The sequence below is a fragment of the Pongo pygmaeus genome, chromosome 8 (assembly GCF_028885625.2).
Source record: "Pongo pygmaeus isolate AG05252 chromosome 8, NHGRI_mPonPyg2-v2.0_pri, whole genome shotgun sequence".
In the NCBI taxonomy this organism is placed as follows: Eukaryota; Metazoa; Chordata; class Mammalia; order Primates; family Hominidae; genus Pongo; species Pongo pygmaeus.
In genome coordinates this window covers 74,184,222-74,202,128 of record NC_072381.2, presented here as the reverse complement: position 1 = coordinate 74,202,128, position 17,907 = coordinate 74,184,222, and the positions used below count along the sequence as shown (strand labels likewise).

At 39.9% G+C, this 17,907-nt stretch overlaps 1 protein-coding gene across 14 annotated transcripts in view; it reads right to left on the bottom strand.

Annotated features, from left to right (window-relative positions):
* Positions 1-17,907, bottom strand: part of RUFY2 (RUN and FYVE domain containing 2) — a 62,957-nt gene that overhangs the window by 40,115 nt on the left and 4,935 nt on the right. For 6 of the 14 annotated variants that reach the window (XM_054436661.2, XM_063670552.1, XM_054436658.2 and 3 more), the window contains exons 3-10: positions 17,180-17,297; positions 12,339-12,440; positions 9,898-10,021; positions 9,645-9,706; positions 8,707-8,772; positions 2,710-2,779; positions 690-791; positions 437-553 (exon numbers count right to left, since the gene is read on the bottom strand). In XM_054436661.2, coding sequence (XP_054292636.1) covers positions 437-553; positions 690-791; positions 2,710-2,779; positions 8,707-8,772; positions 9,645-9,706; positions 9,898-10,021; positions 12,339-12,440; positions 17,180-17,297 — 761 coding nt within the window. The remainder of the gene's footprint in view (positions 1-436; positions 554-689; positions 792-2,709; positions 2,780-8,706; positions 8,773-9,644; positions 9,707-9,897; positions 10,022-12,338; positions 12,441-17,179; positions 17,298-17,907) is intronic. The other 8 variants (XM_054436663.2, XM_054436668.2, XM_054436666.2 and 5 more) reach the window with 3 other exon arrangements.

Sequence of the window (17,907 nt, the reverse complement as noted above, 5' to 3'; positions counted from 1 at the left end):
AATCCCAACACTTTGGGAGGCCAAAGCAGGCAGATCACTTGAGGCCAGGAGTTCAAGACCAGCCTGGCCAACATGGTGAAACCCCATCTCTACAAAAAATACAAAAATTAGCCAGGTGTGATGGTACATGCCTTGTAGTCCCAATTACTTGGGAGGCTGAGGTACAAGAATCACTTGAACCCGGGAGGCAGAGGCTGCAGTGAGCCAAGATCACACCACTGCACTCCAGCCTGGGCAACAGAGTGAGAATTCGTCTCAAAACAACAACAAGACATTGATATAGTGGAAGCTTAGAAAATTTGAGAAGATTAAGGGGTAGCTTGCTACATACCACACCAAAAAGGATAAGGCTGAAAAAGATATTTTAAATGGTGCTTGCTTGAGGGTAAATTACTCCCAGGATGATCTTGCTAATGTAATTTTTAATATAACCTACCTGTCGTAACTGAGATTCATCTCGAAGCTGCCTTCTGGCTTCATTGTACATTTCATCTAGCCCCTGACGAGAATGCTTATATGTTTGAAGCTCAGTTTCCACATCTACTTTGGTAACCTAGGAAGAAAACAAAATTTTTCATTCTATAATCACTACTATTAATACAGCATAGAAATACCTACTTCATGCAAAAGTCCCTAAAAATGGTAATTTCTGACACGAGAATGTCTGTTTGAAAGCAGTCTATACTTACCTCTATGTGCTGCTGTGTTTTCATTAAAATCAATTTATTTTCATTTCGTAATTGATGATTTTCTTCCTGGAGTTTAATGATGTTATTCTTTGCTATTGCTAACTAAAAATTAAGAAACGGGCAAGAAAAAAGATTTTAAACACCCTTATACTTGCTTTACAGGTTATGTGCATAGCCATAAACATCAGAAAATAAAATCTCACAACTAGCAAAAGGTCTGTCACATTCACAGAAACGTTCATTAAAAAAACACACTCGTTATTATCCCAAGATACTAATTTTAAAAATTATACTCTTATTTCCTTTTGAATTATTCCTACTATTTTCTTTTATAGTTGAAATACATTAGCCTTATTTGTTATGCTTATAATAAACATATTATGCTTACTGTATGATTTACAGTATGTCCTGAATACAAAGTGTCTGAGTAAACAAATAGAGAATTATGCATTAAATAACAAAGGCTTTAAAGACTTGTGTAAAGATAAAAACATGCATAAGGAAAAAAGGTTGTGCTATCATTGAAAATGTAATACAGACATTTGTGGTAACTGAGTTGGACACCCCATGAAGTCTAGACATGTAATGGGAACTTAAGTGACTACGACAAACAAGAGACAGGTCTCACCATGAGTTAAACATGAATGATTAAGTGGTTTTGACTCTGAGGCCCAGAATGGAAAGAGAGATCCTATGAAAGCAAAGCAGAGACCATTCCCTAATAATGGTTTGCAATTAACACATTTCTAAACACTTTAACAGGGATCAACTTGAACTTCACATTCCTACTAGAGTCAAGAAGAGGCACAAACTAGTGAGTAGCTCTATAATGGTCCCGATCAGGAGCCCAACCATCAAAATAAAAATGCATTCTTAACTGCAGTCATGCAGGTTATCATGTGTTCCTTGGTTTGGAAAAAATAGGCCAATTTGGCTGGGTGCGGTGGCTCACGCCTATAATCCCAGTACTTTGGGAGGCCGAGGCAGGTGGATCACAAGGTCAGGAGTTTGAGATCAGCCTGACCAACGTGGTGAAACCCCGTCTCTACTAAAAATACAAAAAAATTAGCAGGGCGTGGTGGTGCATGCCTTTAATCCCAGCTACTCAGGAGGCTGAGGCAGGAGAATCGCTTGCACCTGGGAGGCGGAGGTTGCAGTGAGCCAAGATCACGCCACTGCACTCCAGCCTGGGTGACAGAGCAAGACTCCGTCTCAAAAAAAAAAAAAAAATTAGGCCAATTTTAAAAGAAATGAGAATGTTAATTAACATGGAAAATAGGGTTCACAATACAAATAACAGAAGCCTAAATATTTCTGAAAATATGTAAGCAATAATTCTGTGGTTTAATATATTAAAAAAAAAATCTAGAAAGCAACTTTACAAAAAAGAGAGCTGAGATAAATATGCAAGAAACCAGAGCACATGGGATGAGTTTTGCACATGAGAAGGTGGAAAAATGGTCAACAAGATCATGCAGTGATGCCTGTGAAGAAAAGTAATCTGACTAGTGGAACAGTGGGAAGGGAGGGACGGTATCATTTTAACAAGAATTTCTTTTTTTATGTGTATTTTTTTTTGTATTATACTTTAACTTCTGGGATATACGCGCAGAACGTGCAGGTTTGTTACACAGGTATACATGTGCCATGGTGGCTTACTGCACTTAACAAGAATTTCTAACTACAGTTGATTACACTAGGTAAACATAGGTCATCCAAATTTTAAAATGAAAATCACAGCTTATCTACTGAAGAGTTTGTGTGAGTTTCATCTCTGAGGCTCATTTTTAGAAGCTGAGTATCTCAAATATAGTATCTCAGATTCATATAACTGAGGATTTGCCTAAGAATATATGGTTTCTCTAGAACTTATAATCATCAGTTACAACTATATTACAAGTATTGCATCACAATAATGAGTGTGTGTTCGTGTGTGTGTATGTTTAATGCATTCATACTTAAAATGGAAAAGGATCACAAACACTAGGTCCATGAAATACATTTATCCATTAGACAATACCTCTTCAATCAGCTTAGTATTTGACTTTTCTAATGAATCAACTCTTGAATGGAGGCTGCTGACTGTGCTGCTGAAATTAAGAAAGGAAAAAACTCATTCAAAATCACACAAACTCAAAAAGGCACGAAAAAATATGTTATCCTAGATTTACTATGTTTACTGACAGGCACCAACTGCCCTGTCCAAATTTCTAAGTGTGGAAAATTTCATTAAGCTGGATAACTTGATTTAGCTAGGAGGGCAATAAAGAGTGTAGCAAAATAATATTTATATTAAAATTCCATTTGGTGCTACTGAATTTTTTTTTTTTGAGATGGAGTCTCACTCTGTTGCCCAGGCTGGAGTGCAGTGGCACAATCTTGGCTCACTGCAGCCTCCGCCTCCTGGGTTCAAACAATTCTGCCTCAGCCTCCTGAATAGCTGGGTTTACAGGCGTGCGCCACCATGCGCAGCTAATTTTTGTATTTTTAGTAGAGATGGGGTTTCACCATGTTGGTCAGGCTGGTCTCGAACTCCTGACCTCATGACCCACCCACCTCAGCCTCCCAAAGTGCTGGGATTACAGGCGTGAGCAACAGCACCTGGACTACTCATTTTTTTACATTGTCTTCTTAGGGTCCTTCTTAAATTTAACTGAAAATATTTGGGAATAAAAATTCGACACAAAGATTACTAAGTATTGTTAAAATTATATTTAAAAGGATGAACTTTTAAATGTCCACTTTATAATTATGTGGTTTGATGAGGCATATAAACAATGGTCTTTAATTCAAGCTCCATTTTGATTCCCCTCTCCATTTTCATGAGAACTTAGAGACATCCAAAGTCAACCACGGTTTGAGAAATATGAAGATGAGAAGATGAGATACCCAGCATCAGGTTCTTAGTATCAAGGATCTGGCAGCTAAACACCCTGTCTTTCAAAGGAAATAGTCAAAGGTCAGATTATACCAGATGAACACACTTTTTGCATTTTTGTTTAAATGAATCAAGACTGGACTTTACTGTATATTTTAAGAATGTTGGCCAGGCATGGTGGCTCACACCTGTAATCCCAGCACTTTGGGAGGCTGAGGCAGGCAGATCGCCTGAAGTCAGGAGTTGGAGATCGGCCTGGCCAACATGGTGAAACCCGGTCTCTACTAAAAATACAAAATTTAGCCAAGCATGGTGCCGGTCGCCTGTAATCCCAGCTACTTGGGTGGCTGAGGCAGGAGAATCACTTGAACCTGGGAGGCAGAGGTTGCAGTGAGCCAAGATCACGCCACTGTACTCCAGCCTGGGCAACAAGGGCGAAACTCCATCTCAAAAAAAAAGAATGTTGTCCAAGGCCTGCTTGATACTATCATCTCAAAACCTTCTCTAATAAAATGTAATATTCTATATATAGTATGTTTCAGCAAAATCAATAATAGATACAATAAATTTTATACCAGTCTCAGAAACAAGTATTGGTATTTTACTAGTGAAACAAGAAAAGTGTTTTTCCATTCATATTAAATCATTTTTAAGACATAATCATTCTTAGGTAGACAACTTGAGTTTTTCACAAATAGCACCAGGATGTCCTGATGGTAACGACAGACAAACACAGGTCTAGGAGATGTAAGACCAACAGCCCTGCTTTTCTACTTCCTAATTGTGTCACCTTGAAAGTTGTAAAACCAGCCAGGCGCAGTAGCTCACACCCATAATCCCAGCACTTTGGGAGGCCGAGGCAGGCAGATCACAAGGTCAGGAAATCAAAATCAGCCTGGCCAACATGGTGAAACCTCGTCTCTACTAAAAATACAAAACTTAGCTGGGCGTGGTGGCACACGCCTGTAATCCCAGCTACTCGGGAAGCTGAGGCAGGAGAATCGATTGAACCCGGGAGGCAGATGTTGCAGTGAGCCGAGATCGCGCCATCGCACTCCAGCCTGGGTGACAGGGCAAGACTCCGTCTCAAAAAATAATAATAATAATAAAAGAAAGTTGCAAAACCTTCCTGAGCTTCAGTTTATTTTCTACAAAATTGGACAATAATATTCACCTTGCCTTTATGTGAGGATACAATAATCATCAAGAAAAGCACTTTGAAAACAAACCCTCAATAGTAGTTTTGAGTGAGGAATAATAGGTGAATTCAGGCCAGGCACGGTGGCTCACACATGTAATCCCAGCACTTTGGGAGGCCGAGGCTGGTGGATCATGAGGTCAGGAGTTTGAGACTAGCCTGACCAACATGGTGAAACCCTGTCTCTACTAAAAATACAAAAATTAGCCCAGCGTGCTGGTACGTGTCTGTAATCCCAGCTACTCGAAAGACTGAGGCAGGAGAATTGCTTGAACCTGGGAGGTGGAGGTTGCAATGAGCTGAGATCGCGCCATTGCATTCCAGCCTGGGCGACAAGACCAAGACTCCATAAAAAAGTGAATTCTACTTTTTTTCTATATGTTTTCTATATTTTGAAATATTCTAAATGTACAATAACTACTTTTTATTAGAAAAACAATGAAAGGCCGGGTGCAGTGGCTAACATCTATAATACCAGCACTTTAGGAGGCCACAGTGGGTGGATGGCCTAGCTCAGAAGTTTGAACCAGCCTGGGCAACAGGGTGAAACCCCAGCTCTGTGAAAAATATAAAAAATTAGCTGGGTGTCATGGCACGAGCCTGTGCTCCCAGCTACTTGGTAGGCTGAGGCAGGAGGATCGCTTGAGCCTGGGAGGCAGAGATTGTAGTGAGTCAAGATCAGGCCACTGCACTCCAGCCTGTGTTGACACCGTGAGAACCCTGTCTCAAAAAAAAAAAAAAAAGAAAAGAAAAAGAAAAAGCAATGAAACACTTTTATTTTTATTTATTTATTTATTTAGAAGCAGGGTCTCATCTGTCACCCAGGCTGGAGTGCAGCGGCACAATCTCAGCTCAGTGTAGCCTCAATCTCCAGAGCTCAAGTGATCTTCCCACCTCAGCCTCCTGAGCAGCTGAGACTACAGACACATGACACCATGACCAGCTAATTTTTTGTACTGTTTTGGGTGTATACAGACAAGGTCTCATCATGTTGCCCAGGCTGGTCTCAGACTGCTGAGCTCAAGTAATCCTCCTGCCTCAGCCTCCTAACATGCTAGATTACAGCATGTGCCACTGCGCCCGGTGCAATGAAACATTTATAAAACATAAGGGATACAAAAGTCAGACATCGGTATTGCTGTAACTGATTAACACACATGATTTAAACAACTGAGAATGAGAAAAGTCTTTTGAACTGGGCCGGCCACGGTGACTCACGCCTGTAATCCCAGCACTTTGGGAGGCCGAGGTGGGTGGATCACGAAGTCAGGAGTTCAAGACCAGCCTGGCCAATATGGTGAAACCCCATCTCCAGTAAACATGCAAAAAATTAGCCGGGCATGGTGGCGGGTACCTGTAATCCCCTACTCAGGAGCCTGAGGCAGGAGAATCATTTGAAACTGGAAGGAGGAGGTTGCAGTGAGCCAAGATCACGCCACTGCACTCTAGCCTGGGTGAAAGAGCGAAACTCCGTCTCAAAAAAAAAAAAAAAGAAAATTCTTTTGAACTGAATGGAATAACCCCAAGATAAATTGTTGGCCAGGCATGGTGGCTCACACCTGTAATCCCAGAACTTTGGGAGGCCCAGGCGGGTGGATTGCTTAAGCCCAGTAGGTGGAGGTTGCAGTAAGCTGAGACTGTACCACTGCACCCAAGCCAGGGACAACACAAAGAGCTCTCGTCTCAAAAAAAAAAGTTAAGTGAAAATAGTAAGGTATAGAGTAGTGTGAAAGTATGCTACCTAATATGTAAGAAGAGGGAGAGGGAAGAGATATGAGAATAGATATACATATTATTGCTATGAGCATAAAGTATCTCTGGATACACAAGAACCTAATATATTAATTACTTGTGAAGAGGGAAACTAGATGGATGAAGATCAGGGAGAGGGAGACTTTTGTTTTACGTTCCTTTTGTGCCCTTTGAAGTTTGAGCCATATGAATATATTAATATTACCTGTTACCAAAAAGTGATTAGAAGTTTAAACATAAATAATTAAGAAACACAAGCTTGCATTTAGAAATACAATCTCAGAAATACAAATTACAAAATATACATATATTTCCTATGATTTCTATTAAAACTCCATTTAAAAAAGACTGATATGAAGTCTTTCCTATTTCTACAACTTTAGAGGAAAAGCAAGAGTCACAGCTTATTAGTTTCTTGTCCTAAAATGGGAAAATGTTTAATTGTATTTTATGATTATAATACATATTCATTGAGTAGTACTCAGAAAATATAGAAAAGTACAAAGAATAAAATAAAAATTATTCATAATCCTATCATCCAGAGAATATTTTACTAATTATTAAGTGCGATTAATGAAAACAGTTCATTTCTAATTACATAGCAAATATTACTCACTATACCTGTGCTGTCCAGTATGGCTGTCATGAGCCACATGTGGCTACTAAACACTTAAAATGTGGCTAGTCCAAATTGAAATGTGCTGTAAGGGTAAAATATATATTGGATTTTGTAGACAGTGCCAAAAAAAAAGAGTATAAAATATGTCATTAATAATAATTGTTTTTTAAGAGATGGGGGTCTCATTATGTTGCCCAGGCTGATCTCAAACTCCTGGGCTCAGGTGATCCTCTCGCCTCAGCCTCAAAGTAGCTAGGACTATAGACATGTACCACCATGCCAGGCTAATAATAGTTTTTTTTTTTTTCTTTGAGACAAGGTCTCACTGTGTCACCAAGGCTGGAATACAGTGATGCGATCACAGTTCACTACAGCCTTGAAGTCCTGGGCTCAAGAGATCTTCTTGCCTTAGCCTCCCAAAGTGCTGGGATTACATGCATGAGCCATCACACCTGGCCTAATTTTTTTTTTTTTTTTTTTTTTTTGAGATGGAGTCTCGTTACGTCGCCCAGGCTGGAGTGCAATGGTGTGATCTCGGCTCACTGCAATCTCCACCTCCTGGGTTCGAGCGATTCTCCTGCCTCATCCTCCCAAGTACCTAGGATTACAGGTGCCCGCCACCACACCTGACTAATTTTTGTATTTGTTAGTAGAGATGAGGTTTCACCATACTGGTCAGGCTGGTCTCAAACTCCTTACCTCAGGTGATCTACCTGCCTCGGCCTTCCAAAGTGGGATTATAGGCATGAGCCACTGCGCCTGGCCACATCTCATATATTTCTATTAGAATTGCACTTTACTATTTTACATACAGGTCTCAAAAATTCTTCTCAACAAGAGTTATTCACTGATGGCTTCAATGACCAGTTGACAATGTAAGAAGGCAAAAACTTCCACCACAGAAGATGACAGACAGCCACATTTACATATGAAGCCCTTTGAAGTAGGAAAAATGAATTTTTGAACCATCAAAATGATACAAACTTTTACCTTAGCCTTTTTTGTCAAGGGTACAGCAATAAGTTTTAAGTTCTATTTAAATCTGATGAAGATTCTGTTTTAAAAACCTGATTCTCGGGCCGGGCGTGGTGGTTCACGCCTGTAATCTCAGTACTTTGGGAGGCCAAGGCGGGCAGATCACAAGGTCAGGAGATTGAGACCATCCTGGCCAACATGGTGAAACCCCGTCTCTACTAAAATAAAATAAAAAAAAATTAGCCAGGTGTGGTGGTGCGCGCCTATAGTCCCAGCTACTCAGGAGGCAGAGGCAGGGGAATCACTTGAACCTGGGAGACGGAGGCTGCAGTGAGCCGGGATCATGCCACTGCACTCCAGCCTGGCAACAGAGTGAGACTTCATCTCAAAAAAAAAACTATCTGACTCTCATTTTCTGCTTAAAATGAATTATCTCCAATAATTCTCTGTATTCTTACTTTCCATTTTCTCTCTATCCCCTCAACCCCTTCTCAAAGACTCTTAGAAGAAAGGAATACAGTAAGCTGAACTGAAGGGAAAAAAACAAAAACCTAAGACAACATTCACAAATGTGCGAAGTATCCATAATACTTACTTCAGTTGTCTATTTAATTCTTCAACGTAATTCTTTTGGTCTAATATGGCAGCAATTTGAACATTCCTAAATGAGGAAAAAAGTAGCTTTGTGCTAGTTGAAAAGGTATTTATAATAGTGCAAAAAAATCTAAATCATCTAAAATTATTATAGAACTAAAATAATAAAACACTGTCTTGCCTTTAAAATAAAACATAAGAATAACAGTAAGCTGTGTACTAAGTATCTATAACCTTTGTTGAATAAACTACTTGCTAATAACAGACTTAACAATACCATTAGTGTATTTTAAATTTAAACATAATTAGAGCCGGGCACGGTGGCTCACCCCTGTAATCCCAGCACTCTGGGAGGCTGAGGCAGGTAGGTCACTTGAGTCCAGGAGTTTGAAACCAGTCTGGCCAACGTGGTGAAACCCTGTCTCTACTAAAAATAACAAAAATTAGCTAGGCATGGTGGCGGGCGCCTGTAATTCCAGCTACTGGGGAGGCTGAGGCAGGAGAATCGCTTGAACCCAGGAGGCGGAGGTTGCAGTGAGCCAAGATCGAACCATTGCGATCCAGCCTGGGCAACAGGGCAAGACTCTGTCTCAAAAAAAAAAAAAAAAGTAGTTCGATCTTGAAGTAAACCAGTATTTGCAAACTTGTGAATAATAAGCTTTCATCTCTTTTATTCCAAAAACCACTATTAAAATGGGTCTCAGTAACTACAGGTATAACCAAAGGTCCCACTTCATACTATTAATAAAACCTCCTTCTCCTAAGTGATTTTCCATAATCTCCTTTGTAAAGCTTGTAATGGAAGTGAAAACGAAATGAAGAAGTCACAAGGGGGAAAACAACAAAATAAAACCACACTGTAAATAGATGGATCTTATAATGATTTGTAAAGAGCTATATAAAAAATCCAATATGTGTAATAACTTATGAAAATCATACCTTTCTTTATTTCCAATATCTTCTTCATTCTTTAAATACATAGAAAAATCAATCACTCCAACCTGAAGTAAATAAAGTTTTTTTTAATTTAAAGGGGAGAAAATACTTTATCAGAAGTACCTTTACTGAATGTCACTCTTAATATTCCTTTAGTGTTTAACAGTCCTGTTTACAACTTCAAATGACACCTGATCAAGGAGGAACTGTGCAAACTGAAAACACTCTGCATTTGGCACTAGTCACTTTCACTTACTTGTGAGTCTAAATCCTCTCCCTTCACACACAGATTAGCATCGATCACATTCAGGCCAACCAGCAGCCCAACAATTACCGCTCCTTCTTCTTCCATCATTAGTGCATGATACTCATAAAACTCACTGTGAAAATTTAAAAAATAAGGACTTTAAATCACAAATTTATTTCAAAAACTAAAATTTAAAATCACCATTATCTTCCTAATCTTCTACCTTACAGAAATGGAAGCCATCTCAGTTAGGTGCCTTCAAATTAGCCTTTATACATCTGAATAACTTTTTATATTTTTTATTTATTAATTTTTTTTTCTTGAGACGAAGTCTCGATCTTTCGCCCAGGCCGGACTGCAGTGGCACTATCTTGGCTCACTGCAAGCTCTGCCTCCCGGGTTCACGCCATTTTCCTGCCTCAGCCTCCCGAGTAGCTGGGACTACAGGTGCCCGCCACTGCACCTGGCTAATTTTTTGTATTTTTACTAGAGATGGGGTTTCACCATGTTAGCCAAGATGGTCTCAATCTCCTGACCTCATGGTCTCTAGGCCTCAGCCTCCCAAAGTGCTGGGATTACAGGCGTGAGCCACCGCACCTGGCCAACTTTTTATATTTTTTAAATTTAAATGTCTCTATTGAAAAATCAAAAAGGACTGAAGGAGACAAAAGAGGGAAATTTTTTTTGAGAGAGAGAAAAGAGGAGCAAGGAGGGATGAAAAGAAAAAGTGGCACCAGACACGGTGGCTCACGCCTGTAATCCCAGCAGTTTGGGAGGCCGAGGCGGGAGGATCATTTGAGGTCAGGAGTTCAAGAGCAACCTGGCCAACATGGTAAAACCTCATCTCTACTAAAAATACAAAAATTAGCCAGGCGTGATGGCACATGCCTGTAATTCCAGCTACTCGGAAGGCTGAGGCAGGAGAATTGCCTGAACCCGGGAGGCAGAGGTTGCAGTGAGCCAAGATCGCACCACTGCACTCCAGCCTGGGCAACAGAACAAGACTCCATCTCAAGAAAATAAAAAATAAAAAGAGGCAACACTGAGCCCTGGGACGTTTCTGACTCAGACGGATAGTGACTGCTGCTGATCTAATTATGATATATTTTATTAGAGTTGAATTTTCAATCCTTGGATTTATTAAGACCCTTGGGATAAAGACTAAAGTAGAAAATGAACATATGCAACATTTCAAAGCCCATGTTCAAGTCAACGCATTTGATAGGTATACTATAAATCTTAATAGATAATCATCAATTAAAGACACTTTGGGATATCTACATTCTAAAAACTTGAAAAAGAGAGTTGTGAAAGAAATAGGACAGTTCAAAAACTAAGTCTCATCAACATACATTCAGAGAAGTAGTTATCACTGTCTCATGCCTTCTTTAATAAGTCCCATGTACATTATTTAATCACTTTAATTATCCTTCAGAATACTGAGAAGCCATGGGTGCTTAACATATGGTCATTCTCGTTTAACAACTGGGAAAACCACAATGTAAAACCAGCGTCACAAGTAAAACCAAAACCAGGACTAAATTCTCCACAACATCAGAGAGGCACTCTAACAGAACAAGAATGAATGGAGGGCCACCATGGGCCCACTCCCTTGGAGAACTGATTGCCTTGCTCTGAAAATCTGTCTTAAATAAATGTTTGGCCTTCGTTTTATTTTATTTTTTTGAGACAGGGTCTCACTCTTATCACCCAGGCTGGAGTGCAGTGGCGTGATCTCAGGTCACTGCAACCTCCCTCTACCAGGTTCAAGTGATTCTCCTGCCTCAGCCTCCCAAGTAGCTGAGATTACAGGCATGCGCCACCACACCCAGCTAATTTTTGTGTTTTTAGTACAGACAGGGTTTCACCAAGTTGGTCTCGAACTCTTGACCTCAAGTGATCTACCTGCCTTGGCCTCCCACAGTGCTGGGATTACAGGCGTGAGCCACCACACCCAGCCAAAATAAATGTTTGGACTTCAATTTAAAGTGTGCCCACAATACAGTTGAAGCAATAATATGGATATTCAAATTCTAAAACAAAAAACAAAAAACAAAAAGCCTATGAAATTAAAGCCACAAATTTCAACACAAATTTTTATCCATAGAATTAACCATATTCAGAAAAATAAAACTAACAGAAATGTACTATATATGGCAGTTTCCAGGCAGGGCAAAAGAAAAAATTTTTAAACAAAGAGGAAGAAATGTAATATATATAAATTTCCCCATCCTGGCTGATAATAAAGCTTAAGGTATTCATATGTAAGGCTAGTTCCTGATCCATGTTATGCCTCCATCATGTTTTTCTGTCTCATTTTGCTCCTCCTTTTATTTTATATCATTTTATTGTATGTTATATATCCTTTCATATTACATCTTAAATCCTTTTTGGAAGATAGCATATAAATAAAATAAAAAATGAAAAGATCACAACTTAATAGTACTAACCTCAAGAGATCCCTCTGAATAATTAAGCAACGTAAGTAATCGGCCATTTTTTTTTGCATGAGGGCTAATCGAAGCCATGCTCTTGCTCGACCCAGAGGGGTCCTAAAGAGAAGAACCAATTGATCAGAAAACAGCCCTAGCCCAAAGATCACATCTTCTATCTCTAGAGGTACACATTAACAAGGAAAAAGGGCATTTTTATAATGGTTTTGTTTTCATTTTTATAGGTTTATCTTTTTGAGCACACAAACCAATCCCTGAGAGCTGGGTAAATCTGTTCCTCCTGTAGGACATCCAGGTACTATTTAATGTCTTGGAAGAAATGACTCTCTAAACACAGTAGTGTGTCACTTAATGATACTTTCAGAAAAATGCGTTGTTAGGTAATTTCATCATGGAGTGTACGTTTGCAAGCCTAGATGGTATACACACGTATGCTATATAGTATACCCTATTGTTCCTAGGCTGTAAACCTATATAGCGTGCTACTGTACTGAATGCTGTAGGCAATTATTACACAATTGTTAAGTATTTGTGTATCTAAACATAGCTAAACATGGAAATGGTAAAGTAAAAATACAGTATTATAATCTTTTGGAACCACTATCGTTGAATGAAATGTTATGCAGCGCAGGACTATGGTGAGAATACTTCTATAAGAAATATTTAGGTGGGCACGGTGGCACACACCTGTCATCCCTACACTTTGAGAGGTCAAGATGGGAGGATCACTTGAGTCCAGGAGTTAGAGAACAGCCTGGACAACATAGGGAGACCTTGTCTCTATATTTTAAAAAAATTAATTAAATTAAATTAAAAAATCAAAAAAATTAAAATTAAAAAATAAAAAAAACATCAAAATGCCAGGTGTGGTGGCATGTGCCTGTAGTCCCAGCTGCTCAGGAGGCTAAGGCAGGAGGTTGCTTAAGCCCAGTAGGCAGAGGCTGCAGTGAACAGTGATTGCATTACTGTACTCGAGCCTGGGAGACAGAGTGAGACCCTGACTCAGAAAAAAAAAACAGAAATATTTAGTCTGAATGGGCTTAGCCCTCTAAAAATAAATATTAAAACTTCACCAGGCCGGGCCCAGTGGCTTACACCTGTAATCCCAGCACTTTGGGAGGCCGAGGCGAGCAGATCACAAGGTCAGGAGTTCGAAAGAAGCCTGGCCAACATGGTGAAACCCTGTCTCTACTAAAAACACAAAAAATAGCTGGGCTTGGTGGTGGGTGTCTGTAATCCCAGCTATTCAGGAGGCTGAGGCAGGAGAATCACTTGAACCCGGGAGGCAGAGGTTACAGTCAGGCAAGATTGCACCATCGCACTCCAGCCTGGGCAACAAGGTAAGATTTGGTCTCAAAAAAAAAAATTTCAACAATAAGCCACCATAATGCCTTCAAAAACATAGGTAACATTATATCTGAATTTTAAAAATCATAACAAAGCTAAGATGGTGCCAGGCTAGTAATTAAAGAGAAATCACTGTGCTGCTTCCTGGTTTTCAAATGTTTCTTTAATCCAGTTGCATTTAAGAAATTAAATCTCATACCTCTCTTAGTTCTATCTGTTATTAAAAATAAAAGCGGCCTGGCGTGGTGGCTCACGCCTGTAATCCCAGCACTTTGGGAGGCCAAGGCGGGTGGATCACTTGAGGTCAGGAGTTCATGACCAGCCTGGCCAACATGGTGAAACCCCGTCTCCACTAAAAATACAAAAATTAGCCAGGCACGGTGGCATGAGCCCATAATCCCAGCTACTCGAGAGGCGGAGGCAGGAGAATCGCTTGAACCCAGGAGGTGGAGGTTGCAGCGAGCCAAGATCGCGCCACTGCACTCCAGCCTGGGCAACAGAGAGAGACTCAGTCTCCATAAAATAGAATAATAATTTTTTTAAAAACCAACTTTTATACCACTTTTTTTTTTATAGAGTGGTATCATTCACACTCTTGTATTTTCTTATGCAGAGAACATTTTGGCAGATAGTACAGGAAGAGACTTGATCTTCACTTCTAATAATGCGTTTCTTATAGCTTAGCATTTTAATGAACACCATCAGAAAACAGGTTTTACTATTGTAGAGTCTGGCTTTTTAACAAAATATGAATACATATTTTCATATTAAAATAAATCAAATCTTATGTTTTTGTTTTTGAGAGTTGAAATTCTGTTTTTCCTCTTTGTTAAAAATCTTTACACCTGATACACCAAAAATATCAATTGTGAACAAACATCACTTGATTTTTTTTTTTTTTTTCAAATTTTTTTTGGTGGGGGAGACAAAGTCTCACTCTGTCACCCAGGCTGGAGTGTAGTGATGCGATCTCGGCTCACTGCAACTTCTGCCTCCCAGGTTCAAGCAATTCTCCTGCCTCAACCTCCCGAGTAGCTGGGACTACAGGCGTGCACCACCACACTCAGCTAATTTTTTTGTATTTTTAGTAGACATGGGGTTTCACTGTGTTGCCCAGGCTGGTCTCGAACTCCTGGGCTCTCAGGCAATCCACCCATCCCAGCCTCCCAAAGTTCTGGGATTATGGGCATGAGTCACCACGCCCAGCCACTTTATTTAACTCTAAAAACTGGGTTTAAATCCTGCCTCTGCCACCTTTTAACTATAATTTATCTGGCATTTATTTTTCACATCTATACAATTATAATAATAACCTTTACCTGTAAGACTGATTGAAGCACTAAAGGAGATAATTCATGTAAAACAGGTACCTTATTACTCTAACACAGTGCTCAACAGTAGCCACTTATTTTTATCACTCAATAAAGTCCAATTTACAAACATTTGAACATTTGAACATTCAACAACAAATAACAGCAAAACATTACCATATTCCCCACAACATATACAAACCCTAAGTTGTAAAACTATGAGAAAACAAACAAATAACCTTTCAGAAAATGCTTAATGCAAAAAAAGTTATCTCATTAACAAGAATTAAGATAAATTAAAGGGAGGCTGGGCGCGGTGGCTCACGCCTGTAATACCAGCACTTTTTTTGAGACAGAGTTTTGCTCTTATTGCCCAGGCTTGAGTGCAATGGCATGATATCAGCTCACTGCAACCTCTGCCTCCCGGGTTCAAGCAATTCTCCTGCCTCAGCCTCCCGAGTAGCTGGGATTACAGGCATGTGCCACCACATCGGCTAATTTTGTATTTTTAGTAGAGACGAGCTTTCTCCATTTTGGTCAGGCTGGTCTCTAACTCCCGACCTCAGGTGATCCGCCCACCTCGGCCTCCCAAAGTGCTGGGATTACAGGCCTGAGCCACTGTGCCGGGCCAATTCCATCACTATTGAGGACAGGAGTTCAAGACCAGCCTGGTCAATATGGCAAAACCCCCATCTCTACTAAAAATACAAAAATTAGCCAGGTATGGATGGTGACACATGCCTGTAATCCCAGCTACTTGGGAGGCTGAGGCACGAGAATCACTTGAACCTGGGAGGCAGAGGTTACAGTGAGCCGAGATTGCACCACTGCACTCCAGTCTGGGCAACAGGGTGAGACTCTCCGTCTCAAAATAAAATAAAATAAACAAAGATAAACAAAAGAGAACGCTTACATTTTAATTACACTCTAAAGAATATAAGAACTGGTCAGGCACGGTGGCTCACACCTGTAATCCCAGCACTTTGGGCGGCCAAGGTGGGTGGATCACAAGGTCAGGAGATCAAGACCATCCTGACTAACATGGTGAAACCCCATCTCTACTAAAAATACAAAAAATCAGCCAGGCATGGTGGCATGCACCTGTAATCCCAGCTACTCGGGAGGCTGAGGCAGGAAAATTGCTTGAACCCATGAGGCGGAGGTTGCAGTGAGCTGAGATCGCACCACTACACTCCAGCCTGGGTGACACAGCAAGACTCCATCTCAAAAAAAATAAAGAAAGAAAATAAAAACTAAAAAGAAAATTAAAAAAAAAACAGAATATAGGCTTGGTGCAGTGGCTCACGCCTGTAATCCCAGCACTTTAGGAGGCTGAGGCGGGCAGATCATGAGGTCAGGAGTTTGAGACAATTCTAGCTAACACGGTGAAACCCCATCTCTACTAAAAATACAAAAAAATTAGCTGGGCGTGGTGGTGGGCGCCTGTAGTCCCAGCTACTCAGGAGGCTGAGGCAGGAGAATCACTTGAACCCAGGAGGCGGAGGTTGCAGTAAGCCAACATCGTGCCACTGCACTCCAGCCTGGGTGACAGAGCGAGACTCCGTCTCAAAAAAAAAGAAAAAAAGAATGTAAGAACTGAGTCTTAACACTTTACACCTACAAAAAATTTTCAATACTCATGAAAGTATTCTTAGCTAACATACTACAACTTTTAAGATATTTTACATACATTTGTCTGATGAAACAGGCTGGTGACATTATAGGTACCAATTTTCAGAGGAAGCAAAGAAATTTACACCAGTCCTAGGGTATATAAGTGGCTTATCTGAGAACTGGAATCTCCTGAGCCTGTGCCCTGGATTCACCCTAAATCAGTCTTTCATCAATACTTACTGACTTTCTACTACAGGCAAACTAATTTAACACTCAGAAAACAAAGATGCATAATTGATATATCCTAATTTAAAAGGACTTTCAATTTCCTACAATACAAGGCAGAATGGTGAGTGGTTAATTCTGATCGAAGAGGCTAAGAAAAACTTCATAAAGGAAATGGGATTTGAGTTGAGCCATAAAGAATGAACATAATTTTATTACAAGAGGATTAGAAGAAGGGGACTTAAGACTAAGAGAAGACAATCAGCTAGAGTGTGAGGTACTTTGGAGGAACAACGAATACACTTCTGCGGCTAGGGATGAACAAATAATAGGCCTCCTTACTTCAGACCAGGTAGATCCCGGACACTGGCTCCTATTTCCTCTGCTTCGGGGTACAGCTTCTCCACCAGTTCCAAAGGGCCCCAGATGGTTTTGTTATAACTCAAAAATGATTTTCTTACTGAAAAAAAGAACACATAATGCACACAGTGTCAACATATAAAACTGTAGTAACTTATTTTTAAATATTTAGTTTCAACATTTCTAACTTAACATACAATTATTCAGAGACCTTTCCTCTTTTATCCACTACATATCCCAGTGGATCTGGAGCCTGTGCAAGTAGGATCCTTTTGCCCATCCTGCTATTTTTTTCTGCATGATAAAAAGACACAGTGACCATTCTTTTGTATCAAATATGCAGTCAGGTAATTAAAGTGAAAAATGACTGCACTCATTCTCTACCAGTACCAAAATAAAGGCTGGTGGCCCTAGCTGATTGATCTTTGTAAGTTTATTAAACAAACCAAGCACAAATAAAAAGTTATTTTATTTTTTATAATGCTTTTTTTTTTTTAAGTAAGTAGAGATGGTGTTTTGCTATGTTGACCAGGCTGGTCTTGAACCCCTGGCCTCAAGCGTTCCTCCCATCTTGGCCTCCCAAAGTGCTGTCTGGAATTACAGGCATGAGCCACCACATCCAGCCTAAGAAGTTATTTTAATTTTAAATATGAAAAATTGTGAATTTCCTTTTCTTTGTATTTTATTCTGAGATTTGGTCAATATAAAAC